A 19,060-nucleotide genomic window follows, 5' to 3' on the forward strand; every position below is an offset into this window, starting at 1 on the left:
TATGTACTCTTCTCTTGCTTTGAATTTCTCCAGGAACTCCTATTGGCTCTTTTTTGCCTTTCTTCAATGAACCTTTTTATGTCTTTAAAATTTTTTTTAAATTTTCTTTTTTACCTACTCTTTTTTTAGAAGGCACTTTTGTTTTCCTTCTAGTTTGGTCTTCATTACTGAAATAATTTTTTAATCTTTTTTCTTACTCTTTGTGAGTATTTATCTCCAGTTCTCAGTTTCTGTATTTTTGATGTGCATTGTTCTTTTATGTGTTGTATCGCTTTCTTAATGTCTTTACCTTGTTTTGAAATAGGTTGCAGTTTTGATCTATTTTGTGAACACATTTACCTGAGTACTTTCTTTATAGGGATTTTTTTTTTCTCTTATAATAATAAATTTATATAGGGTTTGACCTTGATAATTTTCTGTTGGTCATTTTTATGTGGAATCAAGTTTCTTGAACTTCTAAGATAAAGTAAAATTCATGAAAGATTCTCTGACTTCATAGAGCTCCTGCATCGGTTGTTGTTATATAGTATTCAAAAGATGATGACTTGCTTTCTGAGATTTCACCAGTCTTTTCCTCTTCCCCAGTTTGGTCTGTACCTTCCCCTGCTTTTGTTGTTCTGTCCTGTTCAGTTTTTTTTTTTTTTTTTCTTTTTGACCACAGCCCGTGACATGTTTAACTTCCCTGACCGGTGTCAAACCTGAGGTCTCTGCAGTGGGAGCTCAGAGTCTTAACCACTGGGCCACCAGGGAAGTCCATGCTCAGTTTTGATTCTCATTATGGCACTTGTTCCAGAAGGGAGCCTAGGTGGATCAGTTTTCAGAGTTCATGGGGACTACGTTGGTCGAACCCCTATGGACCTTCTTATCATGGACTCTGTCTCACCTAGTATTGGAAATGTTGGAATCCTTCCAGTTTCAGCTGTTGTTTTCCAAGTTGGCCTGCTGTGTTTTCTAGTGAATACCCATTAGTTATTTTGAAGCTGTTTTGTTCTTAGGTCCATTAGTTGCCACTTACTTTCTTCTTCCTGTCAAGCAGTTAGGTCTTGGGTGCTGGTGATTTGCCTCTACCCCTTTACCCTTTGGGATTTGAAAGGATACCTTGTCACATAGTTTTGTTCCAAGTGCTGTGGATGGGATTTTGGCTTTGCTCTCTAGTTGCCCTGTCTGTTTTTATGTGGGGATTTGAAGAGATCTAAGTCTGTGTGACTACTGCTGCCACTATCTTCCCAGAACACTTGTCATTAGTTTTGATGTTCCTTGTGTGACCTTCCACACTCAGCCCAGTCCCACCGCCTTTCTTCCGTCAGTTCAGTTCAGTCGCTCAGTCATGTCCGACTCTTTGTGACCCCATGAGCTGCATCACGCCAGGCCTCCCTGTCCATCACCAACTCGCGGAGTTCACTCAAACTCATGTCCATTGAGTCGGTGATGCCATCCAGCCATCTCATCCTCTGTTGTCCCCTTCCTGCCCCCAATCCCTCCCAGCGTCAGAGTATTTTCCAATGAGTCAACTCTTTGCAGGAGGTGGCCAAAGTACTGGAGTTTCAGCTTTAGCATCATTCCTTCCAAGAACACCCAGGACTGATCTCCTTTGAATGGACGACTGATCTCCTTTAGGATGGACTGGTTGGATCTCCTTGCAGTCCAAGGATCTCTCAAGAGTCTTCTCCAGTGCCACAGTTCAAATGTTGTACCTGTCATTTCTTTACTTTTCTGTGTAGTTCTGGTATATATTATTTCTAAACAATGTATTTCGTGACAGTTTTATAAATGGAATCATATATATGTATTTTTCATTGACTTGCTTTTTTTGTTCAGCCTTTGTTCCTGAGATTCAGCTTTATGGTGTATGGTTATAATTTACTAATTTTCTCTCCTGTATAGCTTATCAGAATGAATTGTGGTCATATTTCATCCATTTCTTTGTTGACATAGAATTATTTCCAGTTTTTTTTTTTTTTCCTATTACAATGTTGTTAGGAACATGATACACATGATATACCAAGAGATTTTTCTCTTGGTATAACTTAAGAATATATTTATTGAGTTATAGGGAAAGTGATTTTTAAGCTCTACTAGATAATGACAAATCATTTCTCAAATGATTATGCTAATTTACATCTCCACTATAGTGCACTTAAATCTAAGAACTGAACTGCACCAATAACTTAAATACTCATATTTCTCTCATCCCATCTCCCTGGACTTTTCATACAGATAATTTCTACCTTGTTTGTGTTTATCTTACTTTTTCAGAAAAAGGTGTATATCTTACATATGAATATCTAAACAGTATATCTTTTTAGTTCTATCTGTTTTTTGCCCTGTTTTAAAATGGAGTGTTATACTTTATATAGTTCTCTAGGGCTTTTTTCACTCAGCATTATGTTACTTAGATTCATCTGTGTTTTGTTTGTAGCTGTGGTACATTCCTTCTCATTGCTGTATAATCTATTATATTAATATCTATATTCATTCTTTTTCTGATGACCTTTTTTATTGGTTCTAGTTGTTTTGTTGGGTACTACTAAACAACAACAATAGCAGCCACTGATGTAGTATTTACTGTTTCAGACACTTTTCTAAGTGCTTTACATTTGTGCTCTCATTTAACCTCACAGGAAACCAGTGAGGCAAGTTCTGTTTTATTTTCATTTGGTAGATAAGGGATCTGAGACAACTTGCCCAAGGAATCACAGGTGTCTAGTAGCTGGAGCCAGGATTCAGACCTAAGCTACCTAGTCCTTTAGTCTGCACTTGCACAGCATTTTGTTTTGGTTTTGGGAAATACATTGTCTTTGTGTTCACAGACCCTTAAATACAAAAAAAAAATGGTGCTTGCTTAAAGACACAGTGTGTTTTAATGTTTTCTTTGTCCAAGTTTTAATGTTGAGAACAAGTTTCTAATCTTTGCTTCATTTGATTTTGATTTGAGAGATTAAAATGTTTGTGATTTACTTTTAACTCTAGCAAGCTAAACTAAGGGAGTATGTGAATACACTTATTGGGAAGGTCATCTTTAGTATAATAGCTCATACTGCTCACATCTGGAAATCAGCACCATCTGCTGGCAAAGGGAAACAGTAACTTGGTATGTCATGGTATGTTTAGTGTTGTTTGGAAAACAGTATAGCCTTTCATGGGATTTTTCCTTTTGAAAACTGTTTCTGGGAGGAAGTAAATATTTTATAATTCTTCTGTGTATTGATTTTTATGCCCCAGTTTATTTTCCTTTAACTTCTAAGTATCAGTTATTATATATTGCACATTTACATAACTGAGACTGCATTTTTATGAGGAAAAAATACAACAAGAAGTATAGTTATATAAGTCTTGTCATTCTGTAATAGTCTTTTTCAGAGAATATACATAAAGTTATTCATTTGTTAGAGTAATGAGAGCAAGAGAAAAGCTATCTTATTGGACTAATATGAACTGCATTTAGTTTATTGCTCTCTTTTGACTTGGTGAAGTTATCCTGGTTTTGGTAGTCAGAGGAGGGGCATTAAGGGAAAATGAAGGCAGAGTTCTCAGTGATTAACCATGGGAAGCTCAACTCTTGGTATTAAACTAAATTCTCATTGCATCTTCCTATTTTTTAACTGTTTCAACTTTGATTTGTCAGTGGCCTTGCATCCTGTTTGTATCCTATTTTAGACTAACTTTTGTTATTTAGCACTATTCCTTGTCTTTTTTTTCTCTCTGTTAATCTAAGTGACTTAAAAATATATGAGAAATAAATTGCGTTCTTGTTCCATTTCATGTTATGTTGCAGTCCTTCTTTTCTGATATGTTTTCTTTAAGTGCTTTAAAGTTAAAAGTTCCTTAGATGCTACAATTTTAATTAAAGGTGAAATTATAATCTTTACAGAAGGAGGAACATGATGATTCCTTAATGAGTGTTGGTTGAGTGAGTCATCAAAGAAATTTTAAAAAGCTAACGTGTTATAGAGCGGGAATGGCTGTTTAGGGAGCCTCTGGTGTGATTTGCTTACTTGTAAGTCTATGGAGCACAATAAACAATTCTTCTTTTGCCCTGTGGCTGTTTAACACTTGAAATGAGAACTATTTTTGTTTGAAATACTAGTGTGTTATAGGTATACTTTAGAAATACCTGAAATGCAGTAAAGACTTATTTATTAGAAATAGCAGTAGTTACAGATTTTTAGACCATATGCCAAAATGTCACATAGCTGGATATAAAAACTCCAAGATTGGAACTTCCTTGGTGGTCCGTAGTTAAGATGCAGTGCTTTCCCTGCAGGGGGCATGGATTTGATCCCTTAAGTTAGGGGGAAAAAATGTCAAGATTGCTCTTGTAGTTTAGGCTTTGACTCATGTTGAAAAAGTTGGCTTAAAGCTCAACATTCAGAAAACAAAGATCATGGCATCAGGTCCCACCACTTCATGGGAAAAAGATGGGGAAACAGTGGAAACAGTGTCAGACTTTATTTTTCTGGGCTCCAAAATCACTGCAGATGGTGACTTAGCCATGAAATTAAAAGACGCTTACTCCTTGGAAGGAAAGTTATGACCAACCTAGATAGCATATTGAAAAGCAGAGACATTACTTTGCCAACAAAGGCCCGGCTAGTCAAGGCTATGGTTTTTCCTGTGGTCATGTATGGATGTGAGAATTGGACTGTGAAGAAGGCTGAGCGCCGAAGAATTGATGCTTTTGAACTGTGGTGTTGGAGAAGACTCTTGAGAGTCCCTTGGACTGCAAGGAGATCAACCAGTCCATTCTGAAGGAGATCGGCCCTGGGATTTCTTTGGAGGGAATGATGCTAAAGCTGAAACTGCAGTACTTTGGCCACCTCATGCGAAGAGTTGACTCATTGGAAAAGACTCTGATGCTGGGAGGGATTGGGAGCAGGAGGAGAAGGGGACGACAGAGGATGAGATGGCTGGATGGCATCACTGACTCGATGGACATGAGTGGGTGAACTCCGGGAGTTGGTGATGGACAGGGAGGCCTGGCGTGTTGCGGTTCATGGGGTCGCAAAGAGTCGGACACGACTGAGCAACTGATCTCTGATCTGATCTAAAGATAGTTTCTGTGTGGAGAATGAAAATGAGGCCATTTGTATTATTTTTGTTTTGTTGTGTTTTTGTTTGAGTATTTTGAGCATACACTATTTTTATTTTATTTAAAAATATACTTTAAAAAATTGCTTAAGTGTAACTCTTTTCTTTTCCTGGCACCTAACCTACTTCCTGGAAATTTGTTCTACCTTTAAAGAGAGAATTTAAAGAGAGGCTTTCAAAATATTTTATAAACATGTAAAGTTTTTATATTATACCAGTCATTTTCAAGGAGAAGGCAATGGCACCCCACTCCAGTACTCTTGCCTGGAAAATCCGATGGACGGAGGAGCCTGGAAGGCTGCAGTCCATGGGGTCGCTGAGGGTCGGACATGATTGAATGACTTCAGTTTCACTTTTCACTTTCATGCATTGGAGAAGGAAATGGCAACCCACTCCAGTGTTCTTGCCTGGAGAAAAATCCCAGGGACGTGGGAGCCTGGTGGGCTACCTTCTGTGGGGTCGCACAGAGTCGGACATGACTGAAGTGATTTAGCAAGTCATTTTCAAAAAGCTTTTAACTATTCTTAGGTAATTTCTTTCTTTCTTTAAAGGTCTTTGATTATCAGATGGTTTTTTGATATATTTTGTGTTTTGCCTCCTGCTAATTTATTAACAAGAATACACAGAAGAACTGTACAAAAAAGATCTTCACGACCCAGATAATCACGATGGTGTGATCACTCACCTAGAGCCAGACATCCTGGAATGTGAAGTCAAGTGGGCCTTAGAAAGCATCACTATGAACAAAGCTAGTGGAGGTGATGGAATTCCAGTTGAGCTATTTCAAATCCTGAAAGATGATGCTGTGAAAGTGCTGCACTCAGTATGCCAGCAAATTTGGAAAACTCAGCAGTGGCCACAGGACTGGAAAAGGTCAGTTTTCATTCCAATCCCTAAGAAAGGCAATGCCAAAGAATGCTAGAACTACTGCACAATTGCACTCATCTCACATGCTAGTAAGGTAATGCTCAAAATTCTCCAAGCCAGGCTTCAGCAATACATGAACCGTGAACTTCCAGATGTTCAAGCTGGTTTTAGAAAAGGCAGAGGAACCAGAGATCAAATTGCCAACATCCGCTGGATCATGGAAAAAGCAAGAGAGTTCCAGAAAAACATCTATTTCTCCTTTATTGACTATGCCAAAGCCTTTGACTGTGTGGATTACAATAAACTGTGGAAAATTCTGAAAGAGATGGGAGTACCAGACCACCTGACCTGCCTCTTGAGAAATCTGTATGCAGGTCAGGAAGCAACAGTTAGAACTGGACATGGAACAACAGACTGGTTCCAAATAGGAAAAGGAGTACGTCAAGGCTGTATATTGTCACCCTGCTTATTTAACTTATATTCAGAGTACCTCATGAGAAACGCTGGGCTGGAAGAAGCACAAGCTGGAAGCAAGATTGCTGGGAGAACTATCAATAACCTCAGATATGCAGATGTCACCACCCTTATGGCAGAAAGTGAAGAGGAACTCAAAAGCCTCTTGATGAAAGTGAAAGTGGAGAGTGAAAAAGTTGGCTTAAAGCTCAACATTCAGAAAACGAAGATCATGGCATCTGGTCCCATCACTTCATGGGAAATAGATGGGGAAACAGTGGAAACAGTGTCAGACTTTATTTTTCTGGGCTCCAAAATGACTGCAGATGGTGACTGCAGCCATGAAATTAAAAGATGCTTACTCCTTGGAAGAAAAGTTATGACCAACCTAGATAGCATATTGAAAAGCAGAGATATTACTTTGCCAACAAAGGTCCGTCTAGTCAAGTCTATGGTTTTTCCTGTGGTCATGTATGGATGTGAGAATTGGACTGTGAAGAAGGCTGAGCGCTGAAGAATTGATGCTTTTGAACTGTGGTGTTGGAGAAGACTCTTGAGAGTCCCTTGGACTGCAAGGAGATCCAACCAGTCCATTCTGAAGGAGATCAGCCCAGGGATTTCTTTGGAAGGACTGATGCTAAAGCTGAAACTGCAGTACTTTGGCCACCTCATGAAGAGTTGACTCATTGGAAAAGACTCTGATGCTGGAAGGGATTGGGGGCAGGAGAAGAAGGGGACGACAGAGGATGAGATGGCTGGATGGCATCACTGACTCGATGGATGTGAGTCTGAGTGAACTCCGGGAGTTGGTGATGGACAGGGAGGCGTGGCATGCTGCGATTCATGGGGTCGCAAAGACTCGGACACGATTGAGCGAGTCAACTGAACTGAACTGAATTTATTAACTGTTAATAAATGATTCAGGGCTACTTTTTATTATGCTGAGTTTTAGGTCAGGGTGTAACACAGTGAATGATTCCTGTCATTAAGGACTGTTATAATTTATTATAAAGAAAAGGTATAGAAGAGCTACATTGTATATAGGAACCATCAGAATTTAGTCTGAACTGAGACTATAAAATGAAACTCCCAAAGTCAATGTATATGGTAGTATTTGAGTGAAATCTTCAAGAAAAGGAAGAATTGGTAAGTGGAGTTGAAGAGAGGGTGCTTCAGGCCTAACAAATCATTGCATCTTATACTTGGTCTCTGAAGTAATGTTTTGGTGAACAGTTTTCATATTCCATGAATACTTTTGGGAATTTGGATTTATGAACCATGAATTAAAATAAGATTAACAACTTCTTTTAGAAAAGATAGAGTACCTCTTTTGAGCAGTATATTCCTCATTGCTTCCAGATAAACATTTTGCTTTAAGCACAAAATTGTCTGCCAGAGAGTATTAGGAATATGGGAGTGGGGGAGTGCTATGTCTTCCTATCAGTAGTACTGTTAAATTGTTGAACAGATGCTTAGAACAAATGAAGCTGCAGAAAATAACTCACCTGAGGAATGAATTATTCTTAAACTAATATCACAATTTAATTGGTTGAAACTTAAAGTTACTCAACTGAGTTGAAGAACAAGCTTCATATTCTTTTAACTGTATGGAAATGTGTTTTTCCTTAACATGAATGAATCTGTCTTGTTGAGAGCTATGACCTTTCTCTGTATAGGTTGCAGTTTATACACAAAGGGGCACAGGTAAAGATGTAAGTGGGGTTGAAATGCTTCTCCTTGCTCAGCTACCAAAGGCTCTTTTCTAATTCCAAAGACACTCTCTACCTAGAGAGGGCTTCCCTTGTGGCTCAGCTGGTAAAGAATCCACCTGCCATGCGGGAGACCTGGGTTTGATCCCTGGGTTGGGAAGATCCCCTGGAGAAGGGAAAGGCTGCCCACTCCAGTATTCTGGCCTGAAGGATTCCATGGACTGTATAGTCCATGGTGTCACAAAGAGTCGGACACGACTGAGGGCCTTTCATTTTGTATCTAGAGATACTCCAAAGCAGAAGTGATTATCAAGTTCAAGTTCAGTTGCTCAGTCATGTCTGACTCTTTGCGACCCCATGGACTGCAGCACACCAGGCCTCCCTGTCCATCAGCAACTCCCAGAGTCTACTCAAACTCATGTCCATTGAGTTGGTGATGCCATCCAACCATCTCATCCTCTGTCATCCCCTTCTCCTACCACCTTCCATCTTTCCCAGCATCAGGGTCTTTTCCAGTGAGTCAGCTCTTCGCATCAGGTGGCCAAAGTATTGAAGTTTCAGCTTCAACATCAGTCCTTCCAATGAATATTCAGGACTAATCTCCTTTAGGATGGACTGCTTGGATCTCCTTGCTGTTCAAGGGACTCTCAAGAGTCTTCTCCAACACTACAGTTCAAAAGCATCAATTCTTTGGTGCTCAGCTTTCTTTGTAGTCCAACTCTCACATCCATACATGACTAACGGAAAAAGCATAGCTTTGACTAGACGGACCTTTGTTGGCAAAGTAATGTCTCTGTTTTTTAATATGCTGTCTGGTTTGGTCATAACTTTTCTTCCAAGGAGCAAGCGTTTTTTAATTTTATGTCTGCAGTCACCATCTGCAGTGATTTTGGAGCTCCCCCCAAAAATCAAGCCTCTCACTGTTTCCATTGTTTCCCCATCTATTTGCTATGAAGTGATGGGACCAGATGTCATGATCTTAGTTTTCTGAATGTTGAGTTTGAAGCCAACTTTTTGACTCTCCTTTCACTTTCATCAAGAGGCTCTTTAGTTCTTCGCTTTCTGCCATAATGGTGATTATACACTGGCTTTGTATTGTTGGTGCATTCAGTACTTAGCTTCTAGAGTAGTATAGACACAGATTAGGAACTTACAGCAAATATAGAGTACTCAGAAGTACAAAATTTATATTCCTCTTTCATTATGACTTTTTGGCAGATTTTTTTATGTGCTTCATGTGATTTAAAAAATTCACTTTGGAACTTCCCTGGCAGTCCAGTGGTTAACACTCTGTGCTTTCCTGCAGGGAGCATGGATTGTTCCCTAGTTGGGGAACTAAGATCCCACATGCCTCATGGAGCAGCCAAGAAAAAAAAAAAACGACTTAATTCAAATCATTTGTGGTCTTCTTGTAGTCAAATTCCATGTTTATTTGGATAATTCCATTTGTTGTGTTTTATCAGATTGTTATTGCTGATACGCTAGATTTTTTTGTTCTGATTACAGTCATATTAAAATATTTAAATTTTAATTTCAGGTATATTGCATTTTTTTGCCCATGTGACCTAATTTCCCAGGCATACTCATTCCTACCTGTTCAACTGTTGGCTGCGGGAATGAAGGAAGTGACCAGAACTTGGAAAATAGTAGGTGGAGTCACACATGCTAATAGCTATTACAAAAATGGCTGGATAGTCATGATAGCTGTTGGATGGGCCCGAGGTAATATTAACAACATATGTTCATAAATATTCTGTTATTGGTGTACTACAAGTACTGAATAGTTCTTTGGTTACATTAATGGGGACCACATACTTTAGTAACAGAGACTTCTTTGGAAGATGAAAGCTTTGTTTCTGTTGGCTGGTTAATTTAATTCAAAACTGGCACTCTTAACTATTACTAGTCATCAGCCATTATTTTACAGCTGATTGTCTTAAAATATACAATATATATTATTGGTTTATTTAATAGCTGTAACCAGAGAGATTCATAGTTAATTAAGGTGCTGTCACCATATAAAAAACAAGTTAACATAAGAAATTATGTGGTTTATCTAATTAAAGAAATTTTGCTCTTAGTTTTTTCTGTATTTTTTTTCCATCTTGAATAATCTGAAATAGTAAATGTGATTGATTATGGGTTTATGTTCACCCTATATTATCTACCTTTATTGTTCTTTTATAAGTTGAAATTAAATTTTCAGTGTGTTGTTACAGTTATTGCACCTAAAACTAAAATCAGAGAAGGAAATGATAAAGCAGAGGAGTTTATTTTTTCAGGTCAGAAACAAACCTCAAGTTACATCTCTGTCTGAGACCCCAGTTTTAACCTTAATTGTAGTACAATAGACAGCTGCCAAGAAAGAATTGCAGTTGTCTTGGTACCATAAATGTACAAAGCAACTTTTTTCTTCCTCCCTAGAATTATAGCTTGGAATTTTAAGTCAGGAGATAGAATTATGGCTTCATTTCATATATTTTCTCAAGAATATTTGGTTAAGTAGTCTTGTTTTTGGAGAAGGCAATGGCACCCCACTCCAGTACTTTTGCCTAGAAAATCCCATGGATGGAGGAGCCTGGTAGGCTGCAGTTCATGGGGTCGCTAAGAGTCGGACACGACTGAGCGACTTCACTTTCACTTTTCACTTTCATGCATTGGAGAAGGAAATGGCAACCCACTCCAGTGTTCTTGCCTGGAGAATTCCAGGGACGGGAAGCCTGGTAGGCTGCCGTCTACGGGGTCGCACAGAGCCAGACATGACTGAAGCGACTTAGCAGCAGCAGCAGCATTCTTGTTTTGGTAGCTCAGACGGTAAAGTATCAGCCTGCAGTGCAGGAGACCTGGGTTGCATTCCTGGCTCAGGAAGATCCCCTGGAAAAGGGAATGGCTACTCACTCCAGTATCCTTTACTGGAGAAGTCCATTGACAGAGGAAACTAGTGGGCTGTAGTCCATGGGCTTGCAAAGAGTCTGCATGACTGAACAATTAACACATTCCTATCTTATCTTGGCCTTTTTAGGTGCAGGTGGTAGCATTATCACGAATTTTGAGCAGTTGGTAAAAGGATGTTGGAAACCAGAAGCCGAGGAATGGCTGAAGATGTCCTAGTGAGTTTGTATAGACTGTACTGAGACGTGGTCTTTTATCTTTAGATTTTACCAAATTTATTTTTAAAACATTTTGGACTCTATATGTGAATGAAACAAACAAACAGAAAGACAAATAAAATGATAATGGGGAGAAAACCAGGAAACCTATCTTTTTTTTTTTTTTTTTCCAGAAAGTCTACTGTCTTAAATGTAGCTTTAAAAATAAATATTGATTACTTTTTCTGTGGGTTCCTCCTCTTAGAAAATAAAACCAAACAAAAGCTCTTGGATTGTTGTAGGGTTGTGGGAAGAGAGTGTATTTATGAACTGAGAACAGGAGCAGACTTCTCTGGAATCAGTGGCAGCCTCTTGGCATTTTCATTAATGGCTACATCATCGCCCAGATTCCAAATTATTCATAGTTCTGGTAGTAAAATGTCAAACTTATGTGAATAGTCAATACATTATCAAAAAGCTCTGTTAGTTACTTTAAAAATGAGAGTTGAGTAACTACATACAAAAAATAAGAAAAAGAGGAAATAACCCATTCTGTGTTTGTACAATTCATACCACCTTTTGCACCCATTTAGGAGAATTTAATTGTTAGATTTCTCTACAGACATTGACCCAATCAAATAAGTCAGAAATGTATTCCTGATGCAACTGAAAATGAAATAGAGAAATATAGTTACCATTTGCACAATTCAGTAAGGAAAGACTTAGGCTTTAATGGCCATAATAAGCAAGGTGAGGAAGACTTAATGTAAAATAAACTCATTAGAATGGATTAAAAATGAAGGTTGAGAAGTAGTATGAATGATGAAGTATGTGTTTGAATGAACCAGTAGATTTCAGGATGTTTAACTTAGAATGTATCTCTTAAAGCTTGAATGAAGTAATTTAGAAATGGAACAAAGGAAGCTTTGATTGATAAATAAGTAAATAAGTTATAAATAAGACATTAGTGAAAGGGGACATTTTTCTCATTTTGAGTATATGCCTTGAAATTTCTTCCATGAAACATTTCTTTTCTTTTTTTTTTTTTAAATTTTATTTTATTTTTAAACTTTACAATATTGTATTAGTTTTGCCAAATATCGAGATGAATCCGCCACAGGTATACCTGTGTTCCCCATCCTGAACCCTCCTCCCTCCTCCCTCCCCATACCCTCCCTCTGAGTCGTCCCAGTGCACCAGCCTCAAGCATCCAGTATCGTGCATCGAACCTGGACTGGCGACTCGTTTCATACATGATAGTATACATGTTTCAATGCCATTCTCCCAAATCTCCCCACCCTCTCCCTCTCCCTCTCCCACAGAGTCCATAAGACTGATCTATACATTGGTGTCTCTTTTGTTGTCTCGTACACAGGGTTATTGTTACCATCTATCTAAATTCCATATATATGCGTTAGTATACTGTACTGGTGTTTTTCTTTCTGGCTTACTTCACTCTGTAAATAGGCTCCAGTTTCATCCATCTCTTTAGAACTGATTCAAATGTATCCTTTTTAATGGCTGAGTAATACTCCATTGTGTATATGTACCACAGCTTTCTTATCCATTCATCTGCTGATGGGCATCTAGGTTGCTTCCATGTCCTGGCTATTATAAACAGTGCATGGGACCTAATTAAACTTAAAAGCTTCTGCACAACAAAGGAAACTATTAGCAAGGTGAAAAGGCAGCTTTCAGAATGGGAGAAAATAATAGCAAATGAAGCAACTGACAAACAACTAATCTCAAAAATATACAAGCAACTCCTACAGCTCAACTCCAGAAAAATAAATGACCCAATCAAAAAATGGGCCAAAGAACTAAATAGACATTTCTCCAAAGAAGACATACAGATGGCTAACAAACACATGAAAAGATGCTCAACATCACTCATTATCAGAGAAATGCAAATCAAAACCACTATGAGGTACCATTTCACGCCAGTCAGAATGGCTGCGATCCATAAGTCTACAAGCAATAAATGCTGGAGAGGGTGTGGAGAAAAGGGAACTCTCTTACACTGTTGGTGGGAATGCAAACTAGTACAGCCACTATGGAGAACAGTGTGGAGATTCCTTAAAAAACTGGAAATAGAACTGCCTTATGATCCAGCAATCCCACTGCTGGGCATACATACTGAGGAAACCATGAAACATTTCTCAAGGCTGTAAAACTGAAATCAAGTTGTGATTGTCCTCTTTTTAAAACCTTGTAGTGTCTGCCCAACTGGTCTCTGAGACCCTCCAAGATATGTGTCTCCACCACACCCAATTTGCTTTGACGTCAGCTCTCACTGTTCTCTCCCTTGCTCACTGCACTGTATCCTTGAACAAGCCAGGTGTTGTCTGTTTTAAAACTAACTTCTCTCTCTGTCTAGAATATTTTTCCTTAGGTGGCTAGCTCCCTTATCTACTTTGCTCAACGTAGTTTTTCAGAGCTTAACTTCTCAATGAAAACTACCTTACTTAAAATTGAAACACTTCCCTCTATTCCCCCCACCCAGCATTTATCATATTTTATAATTTACTTATCCATTATGTTTGTTTTTCTATCCCCTTGGCTTTCCCTCATGCTTCAAAGAATACCAGAGGCCAAGTACAGGGATTTTCTCTCTTTTGATTGCTTTTATATCTGAAGCACCTACCACATAGTAGATAGTTAGTAAATGCTATGTGAATGATTGAATGATTTAACAGTTTGTCAAGTGAAATCATGGGGTCCATTATGATATTTTGTGTATGTGTGTCCATTATGATATTTTGTGTATGCATGTATGTGTGTGTGTGTGAAACTTGGAAAATAGTTCTGTGTGTGTGTGTGTGTGAGAAAGTGGAAGTGTTAGCTGTTCAGTTGTGTCCGACTCTTTTGCTACTCCCATAGACAGTAGCCCGCCAGGCTTCTGTGTCCATGGAATTTCCCAGGCAAGAATACTGGAGTGGGTTGCCATTCCTTTCTCCAGGGGATCTTCCTAACGAGGGATCAAACCCATGTCTCCTGCATTGGCAGGTGGATTCTTTTACCACTGAGCCACCAGGGAAGGCCATGTGTGTATTTATGTATACAGTCCATGGGATCACGAAGAGTTGGACATGACTGAGCCACTGAGCATGCATGCACACAAATATGACACAGGGGATCCATGCCATTAGTCAAGATGATCCTCCACAGACTTTTCCTGGATAATCTCATCTTTATTCCTGGCTTCTGCTGTGAGAGCTGAATGGGTCCATGAATTACACACCTAATCTCTTAACACTAGCAAAAGTTGCCTAGCCACATCCTTAACTTTCTCTCCACAGCTAGCTTTTCCTAAGAATAACTCTCCTAATTTTGTCATTTTTTACAGACTGGATAGGCTGATAATTTCCCAAATCATCAAGTCTTGTTTTTTTTTGTTTAGCAGTTATTCCCTCAATTCAAAGCTTTCCTTTCACACTTCATTGTAAGAAGCAAGAAGAAACCAACTCAGACCATCAGCAGTTTGCTTCCAAATCTCAACTAAATATCCAAGTTCACAGATTATGCTTTCCACAAAACTGTAGCACATGTAACTAAATATCTTTCTTTCCGTTTCCAGTATCATGTTCCTCATTTCCTTCTGAGACCTCACCAGCACCTCTAATGTTCGTGTTTCTACCAACATTCTGTTTATTCCAACATACATATTCTCTAAGACCATAAAGGGTTTCTCCACTATGCAAAAGTGTTTGGTAATAAATATATGGATGTATATATGTATGTGTTGTTTAGTCACTGAGTTGTGTCCAACTCTTTGTGACTCCATGGATTGTAGCCGGCCAGGCTCTTCCGTCCATGGGATTTCCCCAGCAAGAATACTGGAGTGCGTTGCCATTTCCTACTCCAGGGGATCTTCCTGACACAGGGATTGAACCTGTGTCTCTTGTGTCTCCTGCAATGGCAGGAAGATTCTTTACCAACTCTACCACCTGGGAAGCCCATGTGTCACACATGCTGCTGCTGCTGCTAAGTCGCTTCAGTCGTGTCTGACTCTGTGTGACCCCATAGATGGCAGCCCACCAGGCTCCCCCATCCCTGGGATTCTCCAGGCAAGAGTACTGGAGTGGTTTGCCATTGCCTTCTCCGTGTGTCACACATAGGAAGCCCTAAATATTTTTGAAGATGTTATATCAACAGAATCACTGTCAGGTTGGACTGAAAAGGACAGAGATAAGATGAAATAAAAGAATTCAGACTGTCAAAATTCTATGGTTAGTAACAGGCTGATAAAACTTCTTAGCTGTACACATAGGCTACCATTCAGGGAAAAGGAAGTATGGCTTTAAGGTGGGAATTGTGGTCTTAGAAGCCGAGGTTAGACCCATAGGCTGGAGTCACAGGTGAATAAGCCAGAGTCATGAGTGCAGAGATTAGAGCTGCAGACTCAGAGGATGGACTCCCTTAAGCCATGGAGAGTTAGTCCTGGGCCTTGAAATCTAATGGAATTTGACCTGCTGAATTTTGAAATTGCATAGGTCTGTGATCACTTTCTTCTTTACATTTTCTTCCTTTTGGAATGGCAGTGTCTGTAGCTGTTATCCTTGCCCGTTCCACCATTGTATTTTGGAAGCAGATTGCTATATACTAGATTCACAGGAAATTAATAGGCATAAGAATTTTCTGAATGCATTCTGATCTTCCTAACTAATCTCACTGTCTTCTAAATCCTAATGCTGCTTCAACCACCTGCTCCAATTTATTGTTTTCACAATCCTTGCTCCTCCGATTCATTGCTTGTGAATTTATGCTCTAAGAGAACACAATCCAAAATACAGTGTGTGTATGCTGAGATGCCTTTGATGAGGCACTCTGTTATAGAAACTGAACTATTAGAAACAGAGTAGCAAAATGACATTAAGACAATGTCTTAGTGGAATTAACCAATTTTTAAATCTCATCCTTTTAAAAAAGTCAGTTTGGTGTACATTTTATGATGTAATTGTATAGGTACGTAATTATAAAATAATTGATATATATTAAGGAGTGTCTTAAACACTTTTACCATTAGAGACTCACAGTCAAAAAGCTTGTGGACCACTGTCCTAAAACAGGAACGCTGCCCAGTTATTGGTAAGCAAGATCCAAATCCTGTTACCCCAGCCTAATTCTGTTTTGAACTCAATCCTTAGTTTGTACTAATTAAAGAAAGAACTTATTTTTCACAGAGTTACTTATAGGGACTTTTACATTTGTCATGTTTTACAGTATGGCTCTCTGAGAGTTTATTATTTATCTTTTTCTAGTTGTAAGCATAAACAGCTAGAAAATGATGTTACTGAGATATACTTTAAGTGTGTGGCAAATATATGACATGAAAATAGTACTTCTTATTTGTAGATTAATATCTTATTATAGACTTTAAGATATTGGCTAATGCTAATGTTTTGTACAGGAGTTAGCTAAGTAATGTGCTGGTGCTGGCTCATGCTGTTTTATGAGACCTATTATGCACAGCAGCCTGAAGTGGGCTCTGGGAGTACAGTTGGCCCTGTATATCCAAGGTTTCTGCCTTTGTATTAACCAACTGTGGACCAAAAATATTTGTTAAAAATTCCAGAAAGTTTCTGAAAGCAAACTGAATTTTTCATATGCTGAGAGCTGTTTACGTAGTATTCATATTGTATTTACAACTGTTTACGTGGCGTTTATATTGGTATTATAAATATTCTGGAGATTATTTACAGTTTGTGGGAGGATGTGCATAGATTATATGCAATTACATCAGTATATATAAGGGACTTGAGCATCAGTGAGTTTTGGTATTTGTGGGGGGTCCTGCCAGGAGAAAATATCAATAACGTCAGATATGCAGATGACACCACCCTTATGGCAGAAAGTGAAGAGGAACTAAAAAGCCTCTTGATGAAGATGAAAGAAGAGAGTGAAAAAGTTGGCTTAAAACTCAACATTCAGAAAACGAAGATCATGGCATCTGGTCCCATCACTTCATGGGAAATAGATGGGGAAACAGTGGAAACAGTGTCAGACTTTATTTTTGGGGGCTCCAAAATCACTGCAGCTGGTGACTGCAGCCATGAAATTAAAAGACGCTTACTTCTTGGAAGAAAAGTTGTGACCAACCTAGATAGCATGTTGAAAAGCAGAGATATTACTTTGCCAACAAAGGTCCGTCTAGTCAAGGCTATGGTTTTTCCTATGGTCATGTATGAATGTGAGAGTTGGACTATGAAGAAGGCTGAGCGCCGAAGAATTGATGCTTTTGAAGTGTGGTGTTGGAGAAGACTCTTGAGAGTCCCTTGGACTGCAAGGAGATCCAACCAGTCCATTCTGAAGGAGATCAGCCCTGGGATTTCTTTGGAAGGACTGATGCTAAAGCTGAAACTGCAGTACTTTGGCCACCTCATGAAGAGTTGACTCATTGGAAAAGACTCTGATGCTGGAAGGGATTGGGGGCAGGAGGAGAAGGGGACGACAGAGGATGAGATGGCTGGATGGCATCACTGACTCGATGGATGTGAGTCTGAGTGAACTCCGGGAGTTGGTGATGGACAGGGAGATGTGGTGTGCTGCGATTCATGGGGTCGCAAAGAGTTGGACATGACTGAGCGACTGAACTGAACTGAACTGGATCAAATTGCCTGCGAATACCACAAGATATTTACACCTTAGAAGATGAGGAACTGCTACAGATCAAGACTTTCTTTTCCATTCCCCATCCCACCCGAGGAGCTTGGTTAGCACTGTAAGATTTTTCAGGATTAATAAGCTTTTCTCAAATCATGCTATAGAACGTGGGACTTTCGTATCCTTTTGAAACAATGTTATATGGTCAATTCAGAAATATTGCATATACAAAAGTACTGTCTTATCAGAAAGTCACAGTGTGTATGAACATTCTAAAATCTGATACTTTATGCTGAGAAGAAGGGTGTTTAACTTTATATAACTCAGCATTTCCAAAAGTTTATAGAATTCATTTTTGTGTTACATCTATTAATAACTCATTTAATTAATATTTTGAGACTACTCTGAGAAATATAGAGATAAATCATGCTTAATACTTACTGAGTTAAAATGTGTTTTATTTTCAGCCCTGCCAAGGTAACCCTGCTGGGATCAGTTATCTTCACATTTCAGCAAACCAAGTATTTGGCAATATCAAAGCATAATCTTATGTTCCTCTTTACTGTGTTTCTTGTGGCCACGAAGGTAGGTGCTCAAAGTAGCAATAAATCAGTATTATAGATTATGTGTAACCAGAATTCTGCATAAGGCAAATAACAGAAATAATTACTTTGTATGATAGTCTAAAAATATCAGTTTTGGGGAGTTTATTCAGCACATCCATGACTTACTGAAACATAGCTCTTCTATGATTCCTCGTTTGATTTATGCTGAGGCTATCATGAAGGATTTGCAGATAGCCTTTTAATACATCTGCCTGCAATGCAGGAGACCCAGGTTTGATCACTGGGTCAGAAAGACCCCCTGGAGAAGGGAATGGCAACCCCCTCCAGTATTCTTGCCTTGAGAATTCCATGGATAGTGGAGCCTGGCAGGCTACAGTCCATGGGGTCACAAGGAGTCAGACATAACTGACTAACCCTTTGACTTTGTAATACGTTGGAGGCCAGAGAGTAGCAGAAATAGCCAAGGCTAATCAGAGACTGCAAAGTATTGTGTCATTTGTAAAATGAGGTACTTTGCGTAGATGTTCTCTGAAGTTCTTTTAAACTTTTAATATTTTTATATTAGTACATATTTGTGGTTAATCTCTTTAATTACTATTGCCTGATTGGATGTTTTATCCCTTCTTAAAGATAGGAAATAGTACGATATCATAGGTTTTAGAGACAGGCAGTCTTAAATTCAAAT

General features: G+C 38.8%; 1 protein-coding gene across 1 annotated transcript in view; it reads left to right on the forward strand.

Moving 5' to 3' along the window:
* Positions 1-19,060, forward strand: part of TMEM38B (transmembrane protein 38B) — a 59,981-nt gene that overhangs the window by 18,153 nt on the left and 22,768 nt on the right. The window contains exons 3-5 of the mRNA NM_001076387.1: positions 9,655-9,839; positions 11,140-11,227; positions 18,277-18,394. Of these exons, the coding sequence (NP_001069855.1) occupies positions 9,655-9,839; positions 11,140-11,227; positions 18,277-18,394 (391 nt within the window). The remainder of the gene's footprint in view (positions 1-9,654; positions 9,840-11,139; positions 11,228-18,276; positions 18,395-19,060) is intronic.

The sequence above is a fragment of the Bos taurus genome, chromosome 8 (genome assembly GCF_002263795.3).
Source record: "Bos taurus isolate L1 Dominette 01449 registration number 42190680 breed Hereford chromosome 8, ARS-UCD2.0, whole genome shotgun sequence".
Classification (NCBI taxonomy): domain Eukaryota; kingdom Metazoa; phylum Chordata; class Mammalia; order Artiodactyla; family Bovidae; genus Bos; species Bos taurus.